Source organism: Mesoplodon bidens (assembly GCF_964165515.1).
Source record: "Mesoplodon bidens genome assembly, chromosome: 8".
Taxonomy (NCBI): Eukaryota; Metazoa; Chordata; class Mammalia; order Artiodactyla; family Ziphiidae; genus Mesoplodon; species Mesoplodon bidens.
This window is the reverse complement of record NC_138165.1, coordinates 91,362,590-91,386,229: the sequence shown is the minus strand read 5'-3', so window position 1 is coordinate 91,386,229 and position 23,640 is coordinate 91,362,590. Positions and strand designations below refer to the sequence as shown.

General features: G+C 37.9%; 1 protein-coding gene across 2 annotated transcripts in view; it reads left to right on the top strand.

The window, feature by feature from the left end:
* The window catches only part of ABCA12 (ATP binding cassette subfamily A member 12), a gene marked incomplete at its 5' end in the record, with an annotated part of 187,496 nt that overhangs the window by 139,534 nt on the left and 24,322 nt on the right, over positions 1-23,640 (top strand). The window contains 13 exons of one of the 2 annotated variants that reach the window (XM_081242250.1): positions 312-458; positions 1,364-1,550; positions 3,356-3,574; positions 5,040-5,236; positions 6,010-6,170; positions 7,575-7,811; positions 10,252-10,402; positions 12,707-12,959; positions 13,557-13,643; positions 14,692-14,785; positions 17,391-17,518; positions 18,966-19,053; positions 20,833-20,938. In XM_081242250.1, coding sequence (XP_081098376.1) covers positions 312-458; positions 1,364-1,550; positions 3,356-3,574; positions 5,040-5,236; positions 6,010-6,170; positions 7,575-7,811; positions 10,252-10,402; positions 12,707-12,959; positions 13,557-13,643; positions 14,692-14,785; positions 17,391-17,518; positions 18,966-19,053; positions 20,833-20,938 — 2,055 coding nt within the window. Of the gene's footprint in view, positions 1-311; positions 468-1,363; positions 1,551-3,355; positions 3,575-5,039; positions 5,237-6,009; positions 6,171-7,574; positions 7,812-10,251; positions 10,403-12,706; positions 12,960-13,556; positions 13,644-14,691; positions 14,786-17,390; positions 17,519-18,965; positions 19,054-20,832; positions 20,939-23,640 lie in introns of both variants that reach the window. The other variant, XM_081242249.1, reaches the window with a different exon arrangement.

The window sequence follows — 23,640 nt, the reverse complement described above, 5'->3', positions numbered from 1 at the left end:
TGGAATTTTTGGATTGTGGTTATGGTTGCACAACTTTATTTACTAAAAATCATCTCACTCTACACTTACAATGATTAAATTTTATGGTATGTAACTATACCCAATGAAGCTGTTTAAAAAAGAAAGAATTTTTTAAAAGGCTATCTTTTTTACTTTACTTTGGAAACTGAGACCACTTTAGTTTTATATAGTGTCAAAAAAATGAAAATACTTCCTGAACGCTGTATAGTAAGTACTCTGTTATTTAGCTTCTGATGCTTAATGTTAACAATCAATTAATAATTACTTTTCCTAATACATTTTTGTTACAGGTACATACGGTATGGCAGCTCCATGGTATTTTCCATTCCTTCCTTCCTATTGGAAGGAGCGATTGGGATGCGCAGAAGTGAAGCAGGAGAGAAGCAATGGCCTTAAGTTTACTAATATCGTGATGCAGAACACCAACCCATCTGCCAGTAAGACAAGTAGGTCAACAACATGCATTATTATGGGAGAAGTGATATAAAATTTACATGACTAGTGATTTTAATTATCTTTTTCTAAATGGCAAAATTATCCTTTTAGTCATGGATGAATATGTCTACACATATGTGTTTGGACTCTTAGATTAAATTGTGGCTTTTTCTGAGCTCATTAGCTCAGTTGGTTAGCATATGGTGCTAATTAGGCCAAGATTGCAGATCCCTTTGTGTTCCAGTTAGATTCACACAGAGAAAAACTTTGTTCCTTGGCCCCAGTCTGCACCCCTCACCTCAGCCGTCTGTCACTAGTCATGAGTAACCAAGTAACAAGTATGGATAATTTAGCATAACCCGTCACCAGCACTGAACAGACAGTTTAAGGCTCATGTTTTACTGACACTGGGTGAGCAGTGTCAGCTTTATAAAGTAAGGATGACCCATATAAGTGGTCCTTTTGTGATGCCTGAAGGAAACGTAGAGAGTAATTAATGAACCGATTCTATAAACCACAGATCTGAGTGAGCCTTGTCACTGTAGACATTTATTCTGTAAGTAGATATCATCCTGTCCAATTGGAAGACCAAGCCTTAAATTTGTGTTTTGAGTATTTGAGATCTGTGGAATAAAGGAGAATTCATTATTATGATACTGTATTCTGAGACTACTTTTTCTGACAGAGAAAGGCAATATAAACCTTAGAGTGTGGTTCCAACACTCTCATTCATCTTTGAAACAAGTGAGAAGGCTGAAGACTATAATAGATCATTTATTCCTGGAATTATTTTTTACTTTGAGGCTTGTGCTTTTATAGTCTTCAATTTTTAATTAATGAAAAGTCTAACTCTAGCTTCATTTTTCTTCCTTGTGAGCTTACAACTCTTTTCTTAATTTCTTTCCAGGTCCTGAATACATGTTTCCCTCCAACACTGAGTCTGAACCTAAAGATCTCACAGTTGGGGTTGCCCTGCATGGGGTCACAAAGAACTATGGCTCAAAAATTGCTGTTGCTAACCTCAGTCTGAACTTTTACGAAGGGCATATTACTTCATTGCTGGGGCCCAATGGCGCTGGGAAAACTACTACCATGTATGTTACTTTTCAACACTTAAGTGTCATGGAAGCATATTACTTAATATTCCCTCACTTCTTTCATAAATATAAAGTTGTTACAGCTCCCAGATGGATTAAGGTAGCTCAAGTTGTTTCCTGTAAAATGGAGTCCAAGTCAAAGTTCCGAATTGTGAGCTCAAAGTCCAGATCAGACCCACCAGATAGGTTTATTTGCTCTACCTAATATTGGCACACTGGTACTTCTTAAAATTTTTAATTTCAGTGCCAGCATTTAAAAATGGGAGAGTTCTCCAATAAAAATAAATATTCCTGCTGTCTCTTAGATAATAGGAAGTTCTGGCAACATTGGATCTACAGGCTTAGGTAGAGACAATTGTTTGGGGCTTGTTAGTGACTGTTCTCAAAGGGGCCATCTACTTTCTGGTTCATTCCTGGTCCCCACCAATCTTTACTGCCTCATACATTCAGTCTGTTTCATTTCTTTGCGTTTTTATCCTGGCCCATGTACCAGTTTGGGTTCACAAACCTTGGTATAAACACACTCAGCCCCAGCCACTCTATTACAGAGAACCCTTACCTTGATTCATGAAGAAAGAAAAGAATCACCAGCTATCAGATATAGATCAGAAAGTCCACAAGTGGTACATGGGCTGTTCTTTCTCTCTCTTCACTTAACTAGCATTTTTCTGTATCCTAATGGAGAATATTCAAATGTTTTTAAAGTGACATTCTTTTGAATATTTTTCTGTGACTCACCTCCAGTGCTCTACTAGGCTTAGCTTGGAGTCAACTCTAAGATGCTGTTGGTGCTCTAGGCCTTATTTGAGAACAAGTATCTGTTGTTGGATATGCTATTTGCTATCATCATGAGTAAGCTCAGTGACTGCCAGAACATATACAAATTAATCTTTAGTAAATAAAAGGGGACAAAGGAAAGTTATGAAATGAGTGAACATACAGCTACTCTCATTTATATGACCTGTTCCCATTCAGAGTTGGCTTTCTAGTAAGAATACAATGCTTAAAATGTAAGATTTCTAACAGGTAATAAGAGGACAATGAAGAAAAGTGATGGAGAAGGATTTTGAAGAGGCTATAATTTTAGCTGAGCAAGTCCCCATTTCCGTTTTCTGAATATAAGGAATATATAAAGAAATATGTTATTTGATTTTAATGTGTATTTATAGGAAGAATTACATATTATATTGATTCCCTATTTAATCCGCAATAGTCATTTAAGATCTATTACGTGCAAGACACTAGTTAGGTACGGAGGGTGGTGAGATAACAAGTCCTTTCCCTGACCTCATGGAGCTTACATTTTAGTGGAGAAGATGGATATTAAATAACTCCCCAGTTTACTGACCATCTGAAATATGGTGAGAAGTTTGTAGGTGAGAATATTCTTGTCACAGGGTAGAGTAAGGGACTGAAGATGACCAAAGTTCATGTGGAAAACAGAAATTTGAGGCTTAATTGCATATGGGTACTACCTGATGCCAGGGAAGTGCAGGAGTTTGCTCAAGGAGGGAGTGCATTTGCAGTTAAAAAGTGCAACCATTTCTGTCATTACTACCACCATCACCCCACCACTATCATCATCATCATCATCACATAGTGTTTCTATCACACTCTAAATTATTAGAGGCGTAAAAGTAATTTTAATGTTTATTCCCAATTAATCCCATTTTACTTCATAGCTTGACCTGACCTGGGAAGATATACTGTAACATTTTTTGCTAACAACTGAGATACATTTAGTCCTAAAATCTAACTCAGAGTTTTGGTTCACACCTAATTTATGGTTTCTTCATTCCCAGCTCCCTGTTGACTGGGCTGTTTGAGGCCTCAGCAGGTACCATCTTGGTTTATGGAAAAGATATCAAAACAGATCTTGACACTGTGAGGAAGAACCTGGGGGTCTGCATGCAACATGATGTCCTGTTCAGTTACCTCACTACCAAGGAGCACCTCCTCTTATACGGCTCCATCAAAGCTCCTCACTGGACTAAAAAGCAGCTGCACGAGGAAGTAAAAAGGTCAGATATGACAGCAATGAGAACATGCGTGGGTAAAGCCTCTCAAAAAGAGGTCAAGCTATAGTAATAATACCAGTAGGAGACAGTTTCTCAGGAAATAATTGTTTTTAGTTTTTCTACTTTTCTAGTATTGTATACATTTAAGGGCATTATCCTCACTGGCCAGTTATTATACTGGAATTGTTTAACTGTCTTCATCTCTGACTCCCATATTACCCCCAGTCCTCTGTTTCTAATCTCCGTGGCTACCATACTGGTCTTTTTTTTTTTCTTGGCTGCCTCGGGTCTTAGTTGTGGCACACGGGCTTCTCTCTAGTTGTGGCGTGTAGGGTTTCTCTCTCTAGTTGTGGCACGTGGGCTCCAGGGCATGTGGGCTCTGTAGTTTGTGACATGCAGGCTCTCTCGTTGAGGCACGCAAGCTCAGTAGTTGTGGCACATGGGCTTAGTTGCCCTGCGGTATGTGAGCTCTTAGTTGCCCGACCCAGGATCGAACCTGCATCCCCTGCATTGGAAGGCGGATTCTTTACCACTGGACCACTAGGGAAGTCCCTACCATACTGGTCTTAACTGGACTCCCAGCTTCTACTTTCCCTTGTACAGTCTATTCAAAGAGCAGACAAGGTGACCTTTTTAAACTGCAGATCAGACCAGGTCACTCCTCTGTCAAAACCCTCTAATGGCTTCTCACCACACTCAGTGTGAAACTTAGGAATGTTCTTATCAAGGCCTATGAGGCACTTCCTGACCTGCCTCCAATCCTTTTGATTTTATTTCCTTCTGCTTTTTCCCCATTCACTCTGCTCTAGGCACGCTCACCCAGGTGCACACTTAGTTATGCTAGGCCTGCTCCAGCCAGAGGGCTTCCCATGTTCCCTCTACTTAGAGCAGCCTTCCCCAGGCAGCCCTTTGACTTACTCCTCCACCTTACTGGTCTCTGCTCAAATGTCAGTTTCTCTGAGGGGACCACCATGTGTAAAATAGATGCCTAAAATAGCATATCCCAGGCACTCATCTCATATACCCTGTATTTTTTTTAATCACACTTATCACGAAATAGCATATTATAAACTTACTTGGGAATATGTTTATCTACTGAATTTCCCCAGCATTTCTCCTGATACACACACATACTAGAACATAATCTCCTTATGGGTTAGGAACATTATTGGCTCAGTGCTTTTCCACAGCACCTAAAACACAGTCTGGCAGAAAACAGGCAGGTACTCTATAAATATTTGTCAAACGAATGAATAAAATAATGAGCCATATATTCCTTATGTTGTTTTTCTGAGTATTAGTTTTATACCAGCTAGATGATAAGTAACAGAAAACTTCAGTAGTTTACCTTGCTGAGCACATAATAGTTGCTTAGTGAATACCTCTCATTTAGGGTGCTTTTCGTATTTTTCCATTGTTCACATTTTCTGTCTGTAAAAAAATAACCACTATACGTCATTTTTTTAAGGACTTTAAAAGATACTGGGCTATATAGCCATCGTCATAAGAGAGTTGGAACATTGTCAGGAGGAATGAAGAGGAAGTTATCCATATCCATAGCTCTTATTGGAGGATCAAGGGTGGTAATTTTAGATGAACCATCCACTGGAGTTGACCCATGCTCTCGCCGAAGTATATGGGATGTTATATCCAAGAACAAAACTGGTATAAGTATCTTCTTATAACTTCGCCAAGCAACAGTCATAATTTTGCCCTCTGGGGTGCACGCAAAGGAGTTAAAGCCTTTTCTGTTTATAATCTCCATTAAAGATCTAAGGTGTGCTCTTCTCTTCTCCCAGCTAAATTTCTGGATCAATTAGTTAATATCTATGTAGTGTCCGCTGTGAATTGAGCACTTAACTGGCCCTTTTGAGAGCATGCAAATCCAATAGAAGTTCCAAATTCTGCCTAGAGGCGCTTAGAATCTAATTAGAGATACCAAACATACACAAATGAAAATAAACTGAAAACAGACTAAATAAGTGCTAACAGGATGTGAAGCAAAGGAGCAATCAGAGTGGAGTGGATTAATCAGAGAAGAATATTCAAAAAGTCTTTAAAATTACTGCTTTTTCATAGTGAAGGGAGGGAGGGAGGGAGAGAGAGAGAGAATGGAAGTGACAGAAAGAAAGAGAATGGAAGTGAAGCCAAGGGGACAGACTAAGGGATTAGGAAGAGTTGCCCCCACTGCAGAGTGTGGACACTCAGCCTTACAGCATAACCGATGTGTATTTGCTGCCAATTTATAAGAAAAACATTTAGGAATACCCCGTCCACATTTCTCATTTTGAAAGCTCATTCGGATCAGTTTTTCAGTTAGCCCATAAAACGTGACTCTCCTCCTCATAAATCACAGGATTTACTTGTGCTAGCTCAGTACATCCTGGGGACTGCAGCTTCACTTTTCATTCTTGGTTGTTCTCCTCTGTACTTTCAAGACAGAACAATCATTCTGTCGACACACCACTTGGACGAGGCTGAAGTGCTGAGTGACCGCATCGCCTTCCTGGAGGAGGGTGGGCTGCGCTGCTGCGGGTCACCATTTTATCTCAAGGAAGCCTTTGGGGACGGGTATCACCTCACACTCACCAAGAAAAAGGTTTGTAGGAGAGAAAACATACCTCATTATGAGACCGTAAATTAAGTTTTGTATGAAACAGAAGCAGAATCTGTCCAGCTTTATTCATTGCTAAAATTAATGTTAGGTTCCTGTTTCTCAAACTGAGCGAGTATCAGAACCACTGAAGGTCTTTTGTTAAACCCAAATTTCTGGCTCCACCCCCAAGAGTCTCTGATTCAGTAGATCTGGTATGAGGCTCCAGAATTTACTGCATTTCTGCCAAGGTCCACATCAGCCCATGTGATGCTGCTGCTACTGGTCTGGGATTGCACACTGAGAACCAATGTGCTAGATGAAAGAAAGGTCTGTACTGAGGTTACTGATGGAGGATCGGCCTGTTAGTTTCCCTAGCATTTCAGCCTATAAGGCTAAAAATTAGATTTTCCGCTCTATACAAAACAAATGAAGAGAATATGCAGTCATGTATTCACTTTCTGATCAGTATTCCTTGAATGGCAAATGTGGAGATTAATTCAGACAGGCCAGTGGTGCTTTCACGTCTTTGAAGAACAAAAATGCTTACTAAGGCTCCCTGTACCACCTGAAATAGCATAGGTATCAATACTGTGCCAGATGTATATGCTATTAGAAAGGCTTTGACTACTATCTTTTATTTTATATCTGATCATCCGGATGTGACTTCCAAAATATAAAAATGTAGTTCATTGTTATATTCATTAATTCATCCAAAAACTTATGTATTAGGGGCATACGATGTCTTAATATGTGCCCAAGACACTGTTCTAGGTGCTGGGGATACAGCAGTGAACTGATGATATTAAGATCTCTGCCCTCATGGAGTTTATAGTCTGATGGAGTGTGGGGAATTCAGGTGGTAAAATTGATAAATATATTATTTAGAATATTAGCAGGTGATAAATGCTATGGGTAGAAGAAAGCAGAGGAAGGGGCATGGGGAATGCTGGGTGGTGCCATTTTAAGTAGGGTAGTAAGAGAAGGGGTCTCTGAGAAGGTGACAGTTGAGCCAAGAGCTGAGGCCAGGCAGAGAGTGAGCCATGTCACTATCTGGGGCAAAGGAACAATTGCAAAGGCCCTGAGGAAGAAGCATGTCTGAGCCTGAAGCATCGGACGACAAAAAGAGTCTGTTGTCATTAGGGTGGAGCACATACATAAGAGGGAAAAGAGGATGATGGGCAAGGAGGTTGGAGAAGGGACAGGGTGAGGTGGGAGAGGGGAGCCAACAGAAAGTGACTTATAGGCAAGTGTAGGGATCCCAAGTGGGACAGGAAGCCACAAGAGGAGTGATGTGTTATCTGGTATAGGTCTGAACTGGCCTAAAAGAACTTGCCACCCTCTGATTGGGGCCCTTGGGCACTACAGTGTAAAGACAAGGGAGTTTTTAACTTCTCTTTTCGTCTCTAGAGTCCAAATGTAAATGCAAGTACAGTATGTGACACGACACCTGTGACAGCAGTGATCCAGTCACATCTCCCTGAAGCCTACCTCAAGGAGGACATCGGGGGAGAGCTTGTCTATGTGCTTCCTCCGTTTAGCACCAAAGTGTCAGGGGCCTATCTTTCACTCCTGAGAGCACTGGACAATGGTCTGAGTGACGTCAACATCGGGTGCTATGGCATTTCAGATACCACCATGGAAGAGGTACACCTGGACATTTCCTTTTTGCTTAAAACTGGTTAACTTGCTGTTCCTTTAGAATAAATGTGAACAGTTCTTTTAAGAAAGAAAAGAAATATTTAAAAGTAAACATTTCAGGGCTTGCCTGGTGGTGCAGTGGTTAAGAATCCGCCTGCCAATGCAGGGGACACAGGTTTGAGCCCTGGTCCGGGAAGATCCCACATGCCACAGAGCAACTAAGCCCATGCACCACAACTACTGAGCCTGCGCTCTAGAGCCCACAGGCCACAACTACTGAAGCCCGCGCGCCTAGAGCCCGTGCTCCACAACAAGAGAAGCCACCGCGATGAGAAGCCCCCGCACCGCAACCAAGAGTAGCCCCCACTCCCCACAACTAGAGAAAGCCACATGCAGCAACGAAGACCCAATGCAGCCAAAAATAAATAAATAATTTTTTAACATAAATAAATAAATAAACATTTCAAGAGGGGAACCAAAAATAAAGATGCTTTTGATTACAAAAAATTTTAAAATTAAAAAAAAAATTTTACAAAATCAGAAAATCTTAAAATTATCTCAATACCATTGTTATGTACGACTGACTTCTGAGAACAAACATGTTGCTTCACTTAGAGAACACATATCTTTTACATACAAATATGTTCACTTAAAGTCACTCTCAAAAATGTTCACTTAGGGGCTTCCCTGGTGGCGCAGTGGTTGAGAGTCCGCCTGCCGATGCAGGGGATGCAGGTTCGTGCCCCGGTCCGGGAAGATCCCACATGCCGTGGAGTGGCTGGGCCCATGAGCCATGGCCGCTGGGCCTGCGCGTCTGGAGCCTGTGCTCCGCAATGGGAGAGGCCACAACAGTGAGAGGCCCGTGTACCGCAAAAAAAAAAAAAAAAAAAAAATGTTCACTTAAAGTCATACTTATTTGTCTCAATAAATATGGTAAAAATTTAAAATCAAAATTGAGCTTAGAAACTAGAAAACAGGCCACCATCAAACAATCTACAAACAGTAAATGCTGGAGATGGTGTGGAGAAAAGGGAAGCCTTTTGCACTGTTGGTGGGAATGTAAATTGATATAGCCACTATGGAGAACAGTATGGAGGTTTCTTAAAAAACTAAAAATAAGGCTTCCCTGGTGGCACAGTGGTTAAGAACTCGCCTGCCGATGCAGGGGACACGGGTTCGAGCCCTGGTCCGGGAAGATCCCCACATGCGCGGAGCAACGGGGCCTATGCGCCACAACTACAGAGCCTGCGCTTTAAAGCCCATGAGCCACAACTACTGAGCCCACATGCCGCAGTTACTGAAGCCTGCATGCCTAGAGCCCGTGCTCTGCAACAGGGGAGGTCACCGCAATGAGAAGCCCACGCACCACAACGAAGAATAGCCCCTGCTCGCTGCAACTAGAGAAAGCCCGTGCACAGCAAGGAAGACCAAACACAGCCAATAAATAAATCAATAAATTTATATTAAAAAAAACTAAAAATAGAACTACCATATGACCCAGCCAACCCACTACTGGGCATATACGCTGAGAAAACCATAATTCAAAAAGAGTCATGTACCACAATGTTCACTTCAGCTCTGTTTACAATAGGCAGGACATGGAAGCAACCTAAATGTCCATCGACAGATGAATGGATAAAGATGTGGCGCATACATACAATGGGATATTACTCAGCCATAAGAAACAAAATTGAGTTATTTGTAGTGAGGTGGGTGGACCTAGAGTCTGTTATACAGAGTGAAGTAAGTCAGAGAAAAACAAATACTGTATGCTAACACATATATATGGAATCTTTTTTTTTTCTTTTTTTTTTTTTTGTGGTACGCGGGCCTCTCACTGTTGTGGCCTCTCCCGTTGCGGAGCACAGGCTCTGGACGCGCAGGCTCAGTGGCCATGGCTCACAGGCCCAGCCGCTCCGCAGCACGTGGTATCTTCCCGGACCGGGGCACGAACTCGTGTCCCCTGCATCGGCAGGCAGACTCTCAACCACTGCGCCACCAGGGAAGCCCTGGAATCTTAAAAAAAAAATGGTCATGAAGAACCTAGGGGCAGGACAGGAATAAAGACGCAGACGTAGAGAATGGACTTGAGGACACAGGGAAGGGGAAGGGGAAGCTGGGACAAAGTGAGAGAGTGGCATGGACATATATACACTACCAAATGTAAAATAGATAGCTAGTGGGAAGCAGCCACATAGCACAGGGAGATCAGCTCAGTGCTTTGTGACCACATAGAGGGGTGGGATAGGGATGGTGGGAGGGAGATGCAAGAGGGAAGAGATATGGGAACATATGTATATGTATAACTGATTCACTTTGTTATAAAGCAGAAACTAACACACCATTGTAAAGGAATTATACTCCAATAAAGATGTTAAAAAAAAAAAGAAACTAGAAAACACATGCGTGTTTTACACTAATGAAGTGTTCTGGCTTCTCTTTCTAGGTCTTTCTGAACTTGACTAAAGGGTCACAGAAAAATAATGATATGAGTCTTGAGCACTTAACACAAAAGAATATTGGAAATTCCAGTACCAGTGGCATCTCAACTCCTGATGATTTATCTATGAGCAGCAGCAATTTCACAGACAGAGATGGTATAGTAAATCTAATGTGCACATTTTGCTTAATTCCAATAAATGACCTAAGGGAGAAAAATCACAGGACAGATTTTTATTTTTTTAAATTCAACTTTAAATTTTCTTTCTAAATTTAAAAAGACTAAAGAAATATAAGCTTTCCTTTTTATATACAAAATATTTATTAAACCAAATTGAATTCTCTGTTTCAAAAACATTTTGAAGAATGTGAAAGAACTTCCTTGTTCGGGTGGTGATTAGTATTCCTTCTAGCCACCAGAAGTCGTTTTCAGGATGTGACTTACTACAACTCCAGAGTTGTGTTCAACAAGTTAAAATCCTTCTTGTAATTGGTGGTGTCCAACATTGAGCCAAGTTACCTTGTAAGGTAGCTCACTCACTGCTATTACACATGTTCAAGTGGTGGTCATAGTCATTAAAAAAAGGGTTTTGTAAAAAAGAGTCATCCCTCTTTATGGGACCTCATTGGAAAACATGTCTAACCTTCCCCCACCTCTGAGTGATTCATATGCTGAGAAAATTCAGGCTCTGAGAAGATGCTTTTGGGAGAGGGTCTCTGAATTGGTGAAGTTGAACTTGATGGTTAAGAATCTATAATAATAGGTTTCCCCCCAATTCTTCACACAAGATATGTTTGGAAAATCATGTTTCTTGACATGACTTTGAGGGTTTGGGCTCTTTTGAAAATAACTTTTATCCTGTCTTATTATCTTTCTGACAGTTTATTTATGCCTTTGGAAACACTATTTACTTAAGGAAGCATATAGTAAAATCAAGTATAAACGATGGAGTAGTCATTTCAACAGTTTGCTTAAATTGGGAAAAATCTCTAGGAATACAACTTTTGATTAAACATTTGCTTGGCTCTAAAACTCAGAAAAGATAATCTCTAATGTTTGTGTAATTCTGGAACTTGGGAGTCTCATTTGTCCTCTGCTAGATTCCTCAGGTATCATCTTCTGGGAATATAATTGTCGAGACTAAGGAATGGAAGACTTTGATTAGAGAGTGGTCATCTGCTTCAGGAAGTAAATGTTATGTATTTGCCTCTGCATTTGTCTCATAATTTGAAACTATTCTTCAGTCAGAATGTTCCCCTCATTGACATTATCTTTTAGAAAGCACATTTGCTCCATTTGGTATACCTGTAAGTCATCGACATGTAATTTCTCAAGAAACAGAAAAGCATACTAATTAATTTAAGATATTCAGCTCCTTCTACAATTCCCCTTTGCAGAGATATGAGTTTGCATTTAAACTTGTTCACTCTATTTAATTGGAATTCATTTTAAATTAAGCAGCTTTGTATTTTTCCTTATCAGCTAAAGGAAGATCATGATTTTTGTGCTGCATAATTTGTGATGGAGAATTAAAAATATCCACAGAGTTGACAAATACTGTCATCTCATCACATGTAAAGGGGCGCTTGGTGGCAGGCCTTCGGAGGGAATGTTATATTTGAAACTATTTTTAGAGGGGCTGCTGAAATTATTAGTTGTATGAGCACACAGTTTATGGCCTCCACAGCTGCTCTCACTCTCAGAAGCCATGGGATATCTTCTCAGCACCTGAAGAGCATTTCAGGGCAGTGTGGGGTGGGTTTGGGGGGAAAGAGGGTAGACATTTTTTTCCAATGAGTCCTTTTTTGTGACTCATGTGGTAAAAATAGAGTTTTGAAACGCCATATAATAAGTCCAGATTTCTAAAAGGAAAGTAATGAATAAGTATTTGAACGAGAATTATACTTTGGAGGAGAGCATTTTCCTTTTCCTATGTTTAAGGTGACTTCATTGGACCTCACATTACAATGAGAGCCAATTACACTTACCATCCCTAAGTTACCCACAATAGGAATGAGTTAGACTAGGCTGTTGTTTTGGTTTCTGTTTATTTTATTTGAATTCAGTCTCTTGACAGAAGCTACCTCTTGAATATTAGTAATTAGTAATAATACTGATTCTGCATTGAGACTTTAAGAGATTGGGAACAATATTCATTTATAAAATTCTAGATATCTCACTCTGACATGTAAAAGTACTATGTATATGACAAAGAATATTTTGTGTATAGTAATTTATAATTTTCAAAGCACTTTTACAGAAGCTGTATGAGATGGAAAGGCTCGGGCCCAAAGCTGATCAATGAAGAGCTGAACTTCAAATGCAAATCTTTAAAATATAAGCTTTTCCTACCGTGCCACATTATACCATTCATCTATAGGTTCTGAAGTTACTTTAGTTCTGGATTTAGCAGGATTTCCCAGAACCATATTAAATCTTTTTATTTTTATTCTTTAATCAGACAAAATGCTGACCAGGGGAGAGAGATTGGATGGTTTTGGACTGTTACTGAAGAAAGTAATGGCTATACTCATTCAGAGGTTCCACCACACCCGCAGGAACTGGAAAGGTTTCATAGCTCAGGTTATTCTCCCCATCATCTTTGTAACCACTGCCATGGGCCTTGGCACGCTAAGAAGTTCCAGCAACAGCTATCCGGAGATCCAGATCTCCCCATCTCTTTACGGTACCTCTGAACAGACAGCCTTCTATGTGTAAGTTTCTTCCCTTTAACTAAAACAACATCTCCAAATACCTCCAGAGGTACATTGTGCCTGTGAATGCCATGTAGTGCTAAAGAATAAAGAACTTAGTAGCCACAGTACCTGATCCTGCCAAAGGAATACACAGTTTGATTTATTGCAGCGTGATACTTCTGTCACCAACAAACAACGTTTTAAGAATTTTTGTGTTTGTCTAAAAATAAAGTTATAGTACATCTTTATTTTTAATTATGAGACTTTAATCAGGAAAGTCAGGTTAGGTATGGCTTCCCAATCTGTTGTAATATATAGCCAATAGCTTTTTATTGAATATTGAATAGCAGCATCAGAATCCTGTATAATATAATGTTATATATACAGTAGGTGATCACTAAATGCATGTGACAAATAATAAGGCAGCCAAATAGAGACATGTGCTTATTTTTTTGGTGACCATTTTTTTTTCTGAGTCTGAGTCTTTCTTAGATTTTTAAGAGAGCAGTCCTATAGACAGCATATTTCATTTCTTCAAATTATTTATGAGCATGAGTTTCATATGGGAGACTAGTGGAAGAATCATGAATTTGTTTCTATCCTTTAATATTACAGAAATTCTCACCCAAGCACAGAAGAACTGGTCTCAGCAATGTGGAGCTTCCCTGGAATTGACAACATGTGTTTGAATATCAGTGATCCGTAAGTGGTTCTTGTTTTGTTTTTTTTTTCCCAACATTCCAGTTGTGTGTGTGCATGTGTATGCGTGTGTGTATGTATGTGGGGGAGTGTGGTTAAGTGAGTGTGTGTGATTTGGCTGGAGGAGGTCAGCACCCTCATTGAACTCTATCTTTAACAGATTTTATCTATCTCCTTTAGTTCATTCCATGGTTATGCTGTACTGTAATAATAAAGAGGTGCTTTATAACTTGTAAGGTTCGTTTGTGTACATGTTTTCATTAAACAGTCACAACCACCCTGTGAATTATTAATCTCATTTTTAAGATGAAGAAACTGAGGCTCGTGTGGACTAAGGTACTTGTCTAAAGAAATCTAGAAAGTAGGTTGTGTAGCTAAAGCTGAGACCCACATCTTCCGAGCTCAATCCCCGTGCTTTTGCACTACATAGTGTTGCTTATTGAAACTTCCAGGATAGTACATGACACATGGAAACCTGACATCCGTGCATTATTTTGCTAAAGTATCCCCTTCCCTTCAGAAGAGAGGATGAAAAGAGCAAAGAAAATAAAGGGGTCCAGGGCTTCCCTGGTGGCGCAGTGGTTGAGAGTCCGCCTGCCGATGCAGGGGACGCGGGTTTGTGCCCCGGTCCGGGAAGATCCCATGTGCCGCGGAGCGGCTGGGCCCGTGAGGCCGTGGCCGCTGAGCCTGTGTGTCCGGAGCCTGTGCTCCGCAACAAGAGAGGCCACAGCAGTGAGAGGCCCACGTACCACATACACAAAAAAATAATAAAGAAAATAAAGGGGTCCAAAAAGTTCCATCCTGCCACATTAAGACAATTCAATGAGCTTTGGTCTCTTCACTGTTTAATCTTTAAGTGCTCTCCCTCAATCTCCCATAAAATGTCAAATCACTTGGAAATGGTAGTGCCATGTATATTCAAGTTATGAAAAATCAGTAAACTGAACTTAGGCCTATACACCTGAATTTAATACCAAATACTCACTTATGTGCTCATACATAAACATGTGAATGTACACATACCTCACATCAATATCATTTTTACTTGCAGATGGTGTTTAAAGAAAGACAGTCTGGGAAAATGGAACAGCAGTGGAGAACCTATCACTAATTTTGGTGTTTGCTCCTGCTCAGAAAATATCCAGGTAAGATGGAATTCGCTTTCAGTGAAGTAGAAAAAAGAAAGGAATAAATATCAAAGCTTGAAAGATCTATCTAGATTACCAAAGAGTTGGTATAATTTCATTGTATGGAGGCTAGCAGCTCAGCGATGTCAACCTGGGCAGCTGAAAAACACTGAACTTCAGGTCACTTTTAAAATCCATCTCAGGACAAACTTCCTGAGGTAGGTAATTCTATGACAGTCTTTGTGGAAACTGACAGAAAATGAGTTTTTGGTCTTAGTTCAGTCGTAACCAGAAAGCTCTGTGTTTCACATAACTGTCATATTTGAAAACACAGTGAGACTGCTACTATAGTGGTCATCTGGGAAGTTAGTAATGTGTGAGTCCAGAACAGAACTCTGTATCTCTCCAAGCAGCACCTCCAGGATGCAAGAAAAATCCATGTCCTGAAAGAAACATTAAAGATTCTCCAACCAACACCCTGTCTATATTCTATAAATACACAACTTAGTTTTCTAGGCCTATCAATTCAATAAACTTTAAGGAAAACAAATTCACTGGGGAAATTAAAGACTGTTGAAGAAAAGAGGTAACTATTAGTTTCTGAGAGTCACTATGTTGTCAACTTACCTCCCAATAGGGGAGGAATCTAGCAATATTTTCTTCAAAGTGACATATGATTACGTCCTAAACTGTCTTGGTACACTATTTTAAAATAAAGATGTTTTCAGTAAATGCAGCCTATTTTTGTGGTCTCACGTAAGACGGTTACTAACAATAAAAGCTGGGATCAAGCAAGCTTTTTTTGAAATCCTTGCATATATAAATATTATTCTTACCCAGTACTCAAAGCATTTTCTAATCCCTCACCTAACCTAGCTAATTTCTGAAATCCTTCATGTGTTTTCTTTAGTTCACAGTAAAAGTCTACTAACTTAGTATTTAAAATTGGAATCTAGATAAATTTTATTAATTAAAAAAACCCAGTAGATTAAAAATTTTTCAACCTTATATTCCATTGATGGGAATCCAGATTTGTATAAACAGCTTTTAAAAGAATTGACAGCGTCTACTAATGCTGAAGTTATACATACCCTATGGACTCAGCAATTCCACTCCTGTTATATACCCATCAGAAATGTGAATAAATTCATCAAGAGATATATACTGGAATATTCATAGCAATACCATTTGTAATAGCCACCCAAATTCCCAGCAACCTAGAGTGGATAAATCAAATGTAATCGATTTCCACAATGAAATTCCATATACAGCAAGATGAGAATGATCTACACTACACACATAATATTCTCAGAAACAAATGATGAGTGAAAAAAGCCAAATATGAGAGAGTACATATGATACAATTCCATTTATATAAAATACAGAAACGGGAAAAACTCTTCTGTGCTGGTTACTTTGGGAGTGGTAGGATTGGAAGGAAGCGTGATGAGGGGGCTTCTGGGGTAATAGCATTGTTCTGTTTTCTGATCCAGTTGCTGGTTCAAGGGTGTGTTCAGTTTGTCAAAATTCATCAAGCAGTATCTTTATAATATGTGTGCTTTTCTGTATGTATAAGTCAATAAAAAGTTACAGCTAAAAGTTAAGTTGCATACCTAAGGATATCTCTGTTTATGAAACCAGTGGCATTATAGAATGTGATCTTCAAGTTGATACAACTTGATGCAAGGTGAAATTCAGCCTTCATTTTTTAGAGCAACCTACAACATTATGCTCTTGATACGCATGTGGTGCTAGCCTCAGGCTCTGGAACACCATGTGAAAGATGGAAGGAAAAACTGGCAGAGTGCTAGGCTTTTCCCAAACTAAAGTTCATGGCAGTGAGGCATGGGACACTTCAATGAAAAGTTAATAGTCAGGAAGTGCAGAAAGCTATGAACACATAAATAAGTGGTTTAAACTAAGCTCTGAGATTAGTTAATAGTAATGTACCAAGACACTTAATTTTGACAAATGTATGATGGTAATGTAAGATGCTAACAGTGGGGGAAACTGGGTGAAAGGCCTGCAGGGACTCTCTGTACTGTCTTTGCAACTTGTATATGTATAAGTGACACCTATATACATATATATGAGACATATATATATAAAGATTGGATTTGGATATGGGAAAAATTGGGTTCTGACACCTAGGTTGGTACCTTAAAACTAATATAACACAAGCCTTTTATCCACTGCTGTTCATCCCTGAGAACTTATGTCTGTTAATGTTATCTTTTCAATTTGGGGCAAACATTTTTCTCTTCCCTGTGAATTATTGAGGGAATTTTGAGTCATCTTAACGTTGAATGTTATTCTCCAAACATATCAAGCTTGTCAGTACAGTGAAAGAAATATTGACCATTAGTTAACTTGTGTTCTTTTTTGGCTTTAAGCAAGTCCTAAACACATGTATATTCTCTGTATAAATAATAAATGTTTGTTCTGATTTTTTGGCATAGGCAAGACGTCTTCCTTTTCAAAGCTCTTTAGAGGCAGAGGACACTCTTATCACACTCTACCAGTTGCACTAATAGACAAATCATAAGACTGAAGCTCCTTGACATTGTCTATTTAATTTGTACAGCATTGTCCAAAGAGAACTTTTTTTAACCTTGTTTTTCAGGAATGTCCTAAATTTAACTATTCTCCACCTCATAGAAGAACTTATTCTTCCCAAGTAATTTATAACCTCACTGACCACCACTTGGAAAACTATCTTATATCAACTGCCAATAAGTTTATACAAAAAAGGTAAAAATACTCTGTTTATAACATGTTTAATTTAGAATATCATGCTTTCTAATTTTAATAGTAACTGTCTTTTGAATTTGTGAACAATAAATGCAAGTTTCTATTGATTATTTATATGGGTAAATTCTGTTTTATCTAAACAGCCTTACATATTAAAATTTAAGTAAATTAATTTAATGACTCTAAATTAAGATTTATTTGAGCACATTGAAAAGCATTGTTTTAGGCCTCAAAAATGTATTGTTAAATGTGTACATATTTTTTTCTCGAAGTGAAAGTGAAGTTGTTGACTAGATTGTGCCAACTTGCAGAATTTTAAGGTGTGGCTTTTGGTGACAGTTGTCCTTAGTTCCAATATGAATATCTCAAAACTTGGAGTATGATATCTGCATGTGAATAAAATGTCTTTTTGTATAGCAAAGCCACAGGCATGTTCCTAAGCCACCTGAACATTTGCCATAGATATAAGCGTGGCAGGCTTACATTTGAAGTGACATGGATGGACCTGGAAGACACTATGCCAAGTGAAATACTAGACAAACATAGCATGGTTTCACTTATATATGAAATCCAAAATAGTCAGATTCATAGAAGCAGAGAGTAGAGTTGTGGGTTCTAGGGTCTGGGGGGAAGGGCAAAACGGGGAGATGTTGGTCAAGGGGTACAAAGTTTCAGTAATACAAGGTGAATACGTTCTGGAGGTCTAAGTCCAGCAATGTGACTATAGTTAAGAATACTGTATTGTTACTTGAAATTTGTTAAGAGGGTAGACCTGAAGAATTCTCAACACATACATATAAGAAAATGGTAACTATGTGAGATATGGATGTGTTAATTAGCTTGATTGTGGGGATGATTTCACAAGGTGTACATATATCAAAGCATTTGTATGCCTTAAGTATATACACTTTTTATTTGTCAGTTATGTCTTAATAAAGCTGCGGGGGAAAGTTGGTAAGTACACATGAATATGCATGTAAATATTTTCAACAAAAAGAGGTTTATTATAAATAAACCATTCCAAAACCTACTTCTTAAAAGAAGTGAAGAATGTGCTATAGTGTTCTTTCCATGTCAAAAATATAGCTGTATAGCATCACATTTAGGATAACAGTTGCAAGAAAATTATGTTAGTGTAACTACACCATTATTTATTTAACCCAGTCTTAATTTGGTGGATATTTAAACTAATCTATCCTTAAAATTACTATTTGAATTTTTTTAATCCACTTTTTATTTTTAAGAGTCCATGAACTTCTAGCTATAATGTATGCTTTAGACTAAAATATGATAAAAGAAATCGATAAAACTGTAAAGCATTTGTCAGACAGTATTTATTTCATACTGTAAATGTGTTCCTGATGGAAAGAAAAAAAATGAGCTCTTAGTTAAACATTTTAGATCTATTTATGAATATTTTCTCCATTAAAATAATTTTCCTGTATAGATATGGAGGTTGGAGTTTTGGGCTGCCTTTGACTAAAGACCTTCGTTTTGATATAACAACAGTTCCTGCTAATAGAACACTTGCCAAGGTAAATTGTGATCTTTCTTTTGGGATGTCATACAAATGAGAATGTGAACTTGAAATGTTCAAGCATTTTCATGAGGTAAAAACGAAACATGGGTCAGTAGATTTGAAAAGCACTTTGGAATAATGCATACACCATAATACAGTGGTTCCAGTCCTGTGTATTTATCCTAGGGAAACGTGTACACACAAGTACCTGGATACATATACAAAAATGTGCGTGGCAATATTTCTCATATTAGCCGAAAAAACAACCCCAAATGTCCATACACAGTAGAATAAATAAATAAATTGTTATATACTCATTTAACAGAACTTTCAGCCATGGAAATGAATGAACTCATTTCCATACAACAAGCAGGCTAACTCTTCCAAACATTATTAGTAAGCAAAAGAAAAAACAAAAAGGAATACACAACTATAATTGCATTTATCATAAACTTAGAGAGTAGGCAAAACAACCATATTGTCTAGGGGAGAGAGAGACCACATTGTGATTTGGAAGGACACAGAGTGTCAGGGAGATGTTCTGGATGCTGGCAGTTTTTGTTTCTCAACCTGAGTGATGGGTATACTCCCTTTATAATTTTTTGTTAAACTATACATTAATGTTTTATGCACTTTTCCTTGTATATGTGTCATATGTGTTTAGCTTTGCTTTTTAAAGAACATGGAAACTTAGAATTTGGTGGATATAAATAATCCTGTTGACTTTTTTTCTTCTAGATTGTACCTATGCTTTGAATTTGAAACAAGCTAGAGTCACAGAATCAGACACATATGATTACACATATGATCACAAGTAGTCTTTAAATTTTAAATTGTTCTTCACATATTTCTCATTTGGTAGTAAGAGATATATACAACCTTGGGGGAAGTGAAGAAAATAATATTCATTTAGTGACTGTTGTAAACCAAGAACTAGTATCACCTTTTATACAAACTACCTACACATCCTCACAACATCCCTAAGAGATAGATATTATTGAGTCTATTTTAGCTGGGTTTTATAAGGTCATATAGAAAGTAAATAGTAGTACTAGGAACTTGAATGTCCACCCCCACCCCCAGCCCCGCTTTGTTCCTTTTCTCCCTCTCTCCACACATAGAGTAAGGGAGTTCTAATATTAAATAATTTCTCTCTAAATCAGATTTGTAATTTTGAATTACCAACTGGCTTTCTTGAATTGAGGTATACCAGTATTTTAAATCCCTCTGCTTTTGACATAGCAGATGAACTAACTCACTTTCTTGTGTGTTACAACTAGGAATAGAAAGTTAGTGGGGGTATTTCAAGGTTATCAATCTTGTTGCTAAGGGCACAATGCTTGTATTTGTATTTAATTTCTTTCTACAGCCTGGCCTATATGCCAGTTACTTTTTAATTATTATTATTATTATCATTATTACTGAGAGACAGAATGCCCTAGTTCTAGTTCCAGAATCACTACAGTCCAGTCACAGAAATGAAGATAATAATGATGTCTTCTGTTTATTTCAAGCTTTACCTTTAGAGAAGGTCTAGCTAGAATAACTAGTAACTTGGTGCTCTCACGCAGGGAAAAAAAAAATTGTTTTCCCAATCTCTGCCCATCTCTAGGTTGGAAACTTAGAGTTCTGTGGTCAACACTGGTGGATGGTTCATAATCTGCCAAGATGAAATAAGTTACTGGGAAATTGGTGCCCTTACTTTAAATATAAATTATATAGGCTGTAAGATGTAAAGACTGCCTGATTTATTTGAACACCATACTGATCTTGCCTTCTTTCGGAATTTTAACAGGTGTGGTATGATCCAGAAGGCTATCACTCCCTTCCAGCTTACCTCAACAGCTTGAATAATTTCCTCCTGCGAGCTAACATGTCAAAAGACGATGCTGCCCGACATGGTAAAGTTACTTACTTAGAAGTTTCTTGTATTGCAACTTTTGCTACTGTCCATACGAAAATGTTCACTAGATGCCATTTCCTCCGAGTGGCAGCTATTTTATGGTATTTAAATCACAGATCTTTAAAAGGAGTTTGGAAGTAGTAACTACCACCAGATGGAACATTCTGGATAATCCCCTTAACTTCAGGTTAACTTAGTTTCCTCATTTATCAAGTCAGGATAATAATGCTGACTTCACACTTATTTCTGCTCTCACACCTAGTAGTTATATCTCATAGGAAAATATTTTATAACTATTTACTTGTACATAGGCTAAAAAATAAAATAATAATGTCAGTAAATATTGTACACAAATCTAAATGTGAAAACAAAACTTTTAAGCTAAGAAGTTCTAGCAGAAAAGAAGTGCTACCATTAACTGAGTACTTACTGTAATGACACATGCTTTGTATAAAATATTGCTAATCCTTAGCTCCCTCTCAGGATGAGTATTATTGTTTCCTACTGCTATTTCTCTGGGAATCAGAAGTGCCTGGCTTCTGCCTCTTCATTTTCCTAATACTTCTCTATACTCAGCAAGGTCTACTTTAGTGGGGTTTCCCAAGAAGCTTCCACGTAGTTTTTAAAAAGAGTTTGGAATTTGAAAGAGACTTACTTGTTTTCTAATTCAATTACTCTTCATCAGACCATTCCATCTTCTTAAGCCTTGCTTAAATTATTTTCCCATACTGATCCCCCAAAATAATAATAATAAAGATGGAGAAAATAGAGTAAAATATTTGCTGGCCAACAGTTTCTACCCTAATAAATAGGCTAACAGACTATTAAAAAAAAAAAGAAATGCCGTTGTCTACTTTTCTTTCATTTCCCTACTGTTGGCCATAATAGCATGTGCTAAATGTTCTGGTGATTGTAGAAGTAAACTGTAGAGTCACATACTTATTCTAGGAACAGAATCTTTCAGAGTCTTCGTTTAAGAGAAAACAATATTTTTCCCCAACTGCTTTCGCATTTTCGTAGCAGCAGGAACCCTGAAGAAAATAACAAGATTGATAGATAGTCCTTAGACCTAGAGCATCAATAAAGTGTGGAGTCAAAAGTGGTAAATTAAGTTAAATGATGACTAAAGCCAGGTGGGTCTGGTGTAACCTGGTTTGAAACACTACTGAACACTGACTTTCAGTAGGATGTCTTATTGAGAGCAAAGGACATTTGTTGCCATGACGGATAATGAAAGTATAAGAACCATAGAAATGACTAGGGGGAAATGTTGCAAAGGTATGTAGGTAAGAAAAAGAGACAATGACACTTTTGAAGGATCAGCTTTTGAAACCTATATTCAGGTTTCATTTATCATTAGTGTTCTTTACCAAGATGAAAGCAGTCTGAATCACTCTGGATCCCAGCAGGCTTGTTGTGGCCCCTACAACTGTATTTTTAAGTTATATAGTCTAAAGAATTAAGAATTCTGGAACATAAGCTTCATATTGACCCAAAAAGGAAATGTTTTTAATTTAAAAATAAGGCTTAGCTTGAGTTATATAGAGATTATTAGTAGTGTGTCTTCTATTTTTTATTAACTTTTCTCATATAGGCTTATGAAAGTGGTAGCTTTCCACCTTCTCTGGAAGGAGTTTGTTTTCTTTCAGAAAAGAAATCCATGTCACCTTAAAATGCTTTTATTGTTTTGTAATGCATGTATGGGATCTGCCATGATAATGTCTTTAAAAATCAGCTCAAATATTCTCCTGCCACCTCCCCCTACTACACTAGCTGTTTTAAGGCACCTTTGTTGGATTCTACATGAATTGAGATTTTGTTTTAACTGTAAAATTGATTCTCTTTGAATTTTAACATGCTAATAAAAATCTTTTAATTAGCTTTCCTTTGCAATGTCATTATCTGTTATATTCATGTGGTTCCCTCTAGTGGTTAATTTAACATGAAAGTTCTGTTCTTTCTTCCCCTAGAATACAGATTTACTTGTGTTCACTAACAAATGCTACACAACCAGGCTCTTTTCCAAAAATATTGACACATTGTTCCCTCCACCCTAATGTTTATTCTTATTACATTACTAGCATTGGTCAATGGGAAGTTACTCATTTTAGGTTTACAAATGTAGAAATAACAGAAAATGTGTTCTTTTTAATGTGTATTATATGGGGGAAATAATTGAAATTTTAAGATTTTATTCGAGTCAATAAGCATTCATTGACTAATCACTGTACTTAAGACATTATGCTGGATGCTGTAGAACCCACAGAAAAGATTGTGATATGGATTCCAAACCCTAATATATGTACTTGATGTTTCCGCTAAAGATCTGTAAAAAAAAAAATTGGTTTAGCAGCATTTTTCATATTGGAGTAAATGTATTTGTAAAGATTCCTCTGGTGAAATAGAGTATTTCTTGATTCTGAAATACAGATCAGGACTAAGAGAAATGTTTTCCCCTTGCCTATGTTATAATCCAGCAACAAGGTTTAAGTAGGGCCCAAAGAAAATTGAATCTCAGTAAAAAGAGAGCCCGTTAATTTACACAAAAGATAAGAGAAGTGCATTCCCTCAATGATGTGATTAAAATTATAGGTCAAATTGATTATTGTTGCTGGTAGTTTCTTTGTTTTGACTTAACTATATATTATATTTTTTCTTCAATATATACCAATTGCAGATTTCAACCTCAAAATACGTCAC